The sequence below is a fragment of the Dendropsophus ebraccatus genome, chromosome 3 (genome assembly GCF_027789765.1).
Source record: "Dendropsophus ebraccatus isolate aDenEbr1 chromosome 3, aDenEbr1.pat, whole genome shotgun sequence".
Lineage (NCBI taxonomy): Eukaryota > Metazoa > Chordata > Amphibia > Anura > Hylidae > Dendropsophus > Dendropsophus ebraccatus.
In genome coordinates, this window is record NC_091456.1 from 190,038,387 (window position 1) to 190,044,386 (window position 6,000).

General features: G+C 37.7%; 1 protein-coding gene across 1 annotated transcript in view; it reads right to left on the minus strand.

Moving 5' to 3' along the window:
- Window positions 1-4,877, minus strand: part of LOC138786850 (oocyte zinc finger protein XlCOF7.1-like) — a 37,220-nt gene extending 32,343 nt beyond the window's left edge. Inside the window, exon 1 of the mRNA XM_069963921.1 lies at window positions 3,438-4,877. Coding sequence (XP_069820022.1) covers window positions 3,438-4,797 — 1,360 coding nt within the window. The 5' untranslated portion in view covers window positions 4,798-4,877. The remainder of the gene's footprint in view (window positions 1-3,437) is intronic.
- Window positions 4,878-6,000: the final 1,123 nt, after the last annotated feature.

Sequence of the window (6,000 nt, forward strand, 5' to 3'; positions counted from 1 at the left end):
GATACTAATCCTAACCATGAATACACTATTGCTTACAATATTCTAATACAAGAAGCGATGAATGAAGGTTTTCTGAACAAAAATGAGAAAGATTTTTTTGTCTATTATTAATACTAATTTTCCTTATTTTTATTATCTTCCTAAAGTGCACAAATGTGAGAAGAAACCACCAGGGAGACCTATTATTTCGGGGGTGGGATCCCTCACATCTAATCTTTCCCATTATATTGATTTATTTCTTCAAAAATATGTTTGGACACTACCGTCTTTTCTTAAAGATTCTTCACAATTGATTACTGAATTACAGTCACTTTCTTTACCTTCTAATTTTTCCTTTATCACTTTAGATGTAGGAGCACTCTATTCCAACATTGACATTGAATTAGGTTTAAATTCTACACAATATTATCTCACCAATGATATTTCTTTACCGTCAGCTCAGTCCACTTTTATATTACAGGATATACGTTTTATTTTGGAACATAATGCTTTTTCTTTTGAAGATAATATATTTCGTCAAATAAAGGGCTGTGCGATGGGCTCTCGTTTCTCCCCAAGTTTTGCCAACCTTTTCATGGGTCGTTTTGAGGCAGAGCTCATCGCACAGTCCCAAGTCTCTGAATTGTACAGTAAATTTGTGTTTTTTTACCGTCGGTATATCGACGATTTATTCATGGTGTGGACGGGGACTAATGATGATGCGCTTCTGTTTGTGCATCTTCTAAACCAGAATGAATGGGGCATTAAATTTACCCTTAACTATAGTGAAACTAGTATAGAATTTTTGGATCTTTTAATTAAGAAAGATATTCCATCTAACAGTATCATCACCTCTAATTTTTTAAAAAAAGTGGACGTTAACAGCTTCCTAGATTATAAGAGTTGCCATCTTCCGAATTGGATAAAAAATATACCATGCGGGCAATACCAACGTATAAGAAAAAATTGTACTTTTGATACTGATTACCAGGAACAATCAAAAATTTTATATGATCGTTTCACCAACAAAGGCTATCCCAAACGATTACTATCCAATGCTTACAGTAAAAATAAATGTACCACACAAAAAAAGATTTTAGATGAGATGACTAATAACCACAAACATGAAACTACTTCTGAAGATCTCAATAAATATGGCATTTCTATGGTTACAGAATATAATTGTGGTACACAGGAAATTAAAAGGGTCTTAACGAAACATTGGGGTATTATTCTCAGTGATCCTATTCTAAAATCAATTCTTCCCAAACAACCTAATGTTATTTTCCGTAGAACTAAAACATTACGTAGCCATCTAGCACCTAGCAAACTCCGTAAAATTACTTCAGATATGGAAAATAGTAATAATACAAACAAAAATAATAATACAAAAACTAGAGCTGTGGGCACCGTACGCTGCAATGTAGCGAGGTGCTTATGCTGCAATTGGATAACAGATACCCCAGCATCAACATTTACCTCTATAGTCACCAATGAGATATTTTTTGTCCGTGAAATGTATTCTTGTTCATCACAGTACGTTATTTATCTCCTAGAATGCCCATGTCACCTGCAGTATGTGGGACGCACCATTCAGACGGTGCGGTGCCGCATGAACAAGCATCGAGCTAATATTAAAAATTCATTTTTATTGCATAGTGTCTCTCGACACTTTTTTCTTAAGCATAATTCTGACCCTAGTAGTTTGAGACTCACTATTTTGGAACGTATAGGAGAGAATGTTCCCAATAGATACAAGCAGCTCACTAATAGGGAATCATACTGGATTTTTAAACTTTGCTCTTTGTCACCAGATGGCTTAAATGAGACACTAGAAAATACGAAGGTATAATTTTTTAACTTTATATACTTATTTTTAAATATATATATATATAAATATATAAAAAGGAAGAGAAAAAAGGGGGAAAGAAAGGGGAGGAGAAAGAAAAAGAGAGGAGAAAAGAGAAAAAAAGAAAAAGAAAAGAAAAAAGGAAATTTTTTTTTTATTTTTTTTTTTATACATTTTCTACACATATTATTATTTTTATTTATATACATATTCGTTTTATATACTCTTCTTATATATTATTGTATTTTAATGCAATGTAGTATATAGCCATATGCCTTTCTTTATTGGTGTTACAGGTGTCTGTGTTGATTGAAGTGGGAGGTTCTGAGTCCTCCTCCCCTTTTAATGTCATCTTGGTTTGTGATATATAGTGCTGTTCTGTTTTATCAGTATCATGACTCTTGAGAAAGGAACCGGTGCGGTTCCGAAACGTGTTGAGTCTCCACAATAAAATATATATTTTTATTACTCACTGTGCCTCGATCTCAAGTTGGACCTGCGCCCCATAATCCGTGTAGTCTGGAGTTGGAGGTTGTTTGCATCATTGTTTCCTGTTGGATATCGGGAGTGGCTGCGGTCCTTGATATATACGCTGCAGAGTGTTGTGCCTCCCTTTGCACAACCACATCAGGTGAGGGTTGCCGTGCACCCCTATCCCTTTTTCACCTTGCCCTTCTGATCCTCGCCATGGAGCGCTGTCGCCCTTTGTTTTTTCTATAATTAAATTTAAGAGGAAGGACGGTGAAAAACTGTGTGTGAACAACTAAAAAATAACGTCCGTTTGAAAAAGACGACCGCGAATAAAAAAAAAAAGCAGACACCTTTTCTCTTATTTTTACTTGGTGTGAACATAGCCGTTATCTGCAACTCTGTAGCTTCTTTATAATGCAGATGTTGCAGAGAGGGACTTGTTTACATCAGCCGTCTCAGAAGGGAGGGGGAGGAGGGGGAGACAGAGAGAAAAGCTCACACACAGATTTTTGTGTCTTCAGCAGAAAGCAGCAGCTGAGAACTGGGGGAAAGAGACTGAATAGATAATAACAAGTATGGGAGGAATTGTTAGTCTCACCATGGGCAGAGGGGGGGCTGATTATAGCTCTATGGGGTACACACGGAGCTGCGGTCAGTAAGTGCAGTGAGTACAGTTACTAATACTATACACAGAACTATTCTACTAGACATGAGCGAATTTACAGTAGAAATGAAGGGAATCACATTGTTCTTATCTGACATCTGCTCATCAGGCTGCAATCTTTTATGTCTGCTCCGCTCCATGCCGCTCCTCACCGAGTGCTGGGAAAAGATGGATCCAGTGCTACGAAACTGGGAGAAGTTCCCCAGGACTAGATCCATCTTTTCAAGCAGACTTCAAAGCCGGCAGTCTGATGAGCAGAATACAGATAGGAAAGAAGCCATTCCCTTCCTTCCTACTGAAAATTCACTCATCTCTATTTCTAACTATAAAATGCAGATTTTCCTTCATCATCCTTTAAAATTCTTTATATTCATCAACCTCATTGTGAAGACGAAAACTGCTTCTCCCTGTTGTGAGTTCTTTGATGGACTACAAGATGTGGTTTCGAATTAAAACATTTTTCACAATCCAAACATGAAAATGGCTTCTCCCCTGTGTGAAATCTTTTATGGTAAAGAAGACTTGATATCTGAGCAAAACACCTCCCACAGTCCGAACAAAAAAATGGCTTCTCCCCTGTGTGCGTTCTTTGATGCGTAACAAGATCTGATTTCTGAATAAAACACTTCCCACATTCTGAACATAAAAATGGCTTCTCCCCTGTGTGAGTTCTCTGATGCTTAAGAAGATACGATTTCCCAGTAAAACATTTTCCACATTCTGAACATGAAAATGGCTTCTCCCCTGTGTGAGTTCTCTGATGCTTAACAAGATCTGATTTACTAATAAAACATTTTCTACATTCTGAACATGAAAATGGCTTCTCCCCTGTGTGAATTTTCTGATGGTTAACAAGACATGATTTATCACTAAAACATTTCCCACATTCTGAACATGAATATGGCTTCTCCCCAGTGTGAATTCTTTGATGGATAACAAGATCCGATTTCCGAGTAAAACATTTTCCACACTCTGAACATGAAAATGGCTTCTCCCCAGTGTGAATTCTTTGATGGATAACAACGCCCGATTTCCGAGTAAAACATTTTCCACACTTTGAACATGAAAATGGCTTCTCCCCAGTGTGAATTGTTTGATGGATAACAAGACCCGATTTCCGAGTAAAACATTTTCCACACTTTGAACATGAAAATGGCTTCTCCCCAGTGTGAATTCTTTGATGGGTAACAAGCTTTGATCTCTTATTAAAACATTTCCCACATTCTGAACATGAAAATGGCTTCTCGCTTTTGTGAGATCTTTGATGTCTATCAAAAACTGATTTCTGATCAAAACATCTTCCACATTTTGGGCAAGAAAAAGGCTTCCCTCCTGTATGAATTCTTTGATGGGTAACAAGATTTGATTTTCGAGTAAAACATTTTCCACATTCTGAACATGAAAATGGCTTCTCTCCTGTGTGAATTCTTTGATGTTCAACAAGTTTTGATTTCCGAGTAAAACATTTCCCACATTCTGAACATGATAATGCCTTCTCCCCTGTAAGATATGTTTTGTGACTAAAGCATTGTTCACGCAGTAAAGATGAAAACTGAGTCTTTCCTGTATTTTCTCTTTGATGTTCATCGTCTTCTCTGTAAATGTCAGCTTGCTGTGATGGAGCAGAAGATGGGACTTGTATAACAGGATGAGATGAGAGATCTTTGCTGTGAGGGGCTGAGGGTGTATCTGGGATAGTGGACGGCTCCTCATATGTATCTTGTGTGATATGATCCTCTGAGGAGATCTGATGTCCCCCTGAGCTCCTGGTAGAATCATCTGCAAAGGAGAAAACACCATTTCTCTGATTTCCCAGTAATAGAAGCTTAAACATATTGCAGACATGGAAAGTTACTCTTTTTTATGTAACATAATAAGAATGATCAGATCTGTTCCCATCCACAGGAAGTGTCAGGGAGAAGAATCTAGAAACTGGAGGCCGGGGAGATGACGTCCTATCAGTTATTTCTTCTTTATTAATTTTATATAAGGCATATCTCAGATTTATAAATACGTATTATATAAATATACACTACCGTTCAAAAGTTTGGGGTCACATTAAAATGTCCTTATTTTTTTTTAAGTAAAAGCACTGTACTTTTCAATGAAGATAACTTTAAACTAGTCCTAACTTTAAACGAATACACTCAATACATTGCTAATGTGGTAAATGACTATTCTAGCTGCAAATGTCTGGTTTTTGGTGCAATATCTACATAGGTGTATAGAGGCCCATTTCCAGCAACTATCACTCCAGTGTTCTAATGGTACAATGTGTTTGCTCATTGGCTCAGAAGGCTAATTGATGATTAGAAAACCCTTGTGCAATCATGTTCACACATCTGAAAACACTCTAGCTCGTTACAGAAGCTACAAAACTGACCTTCCTTTGAGCAGATTGTGTTTCTGGAGTATCACATTTGTGGGGTCAATTAAACACTCAAAATGGCCAGAAAAAGAGAACTTTCATCTGAAACTCGACAGTCTATTCTTGTTCTTAGAAATGAAGGCTATTCCATGCGAGAAATTGCTAAAAAATTGAAGATTTCCTACAACGGTGTGTACTACTCCATTCAGAGGACAGCACAAACAGGCTCTAACCAGAGTAGAAAAAGAAGTGGGAGGCCGCATTGCACAACTAAGTAAGAAGATAAGCACATTAGAGTCTCTAGTTTGAGAAACAGACGCCTCACAGGTCCCCAACTGGCATCTTCACTGAATAGTACCCGCAAAGCACCAGTGTCAACATCTACAGTGAAGAGGCGGCTGCGGGATTTTGCCCTTCAGGGCAGAGTGGCAAAAAAAAAGCCATATCTGAGACTGGCCAATAAAAGAAGAAGATTAAGATGAGCAAAAGAACACAGACATTGGACAGAGGAAGACTGGAAAAAAGTGTTGTGGACAGATGAATCCGTTTGAGGTGTTTGGATCACAAAGAAGAACGTTTGTGAGACGCAGAACAAATGAAAAGATGCTGGAAGATGCCTGACGCCATCTGTTAGGCATGGTGGAGGTGATGTGATGGTCTGGGGTTGCT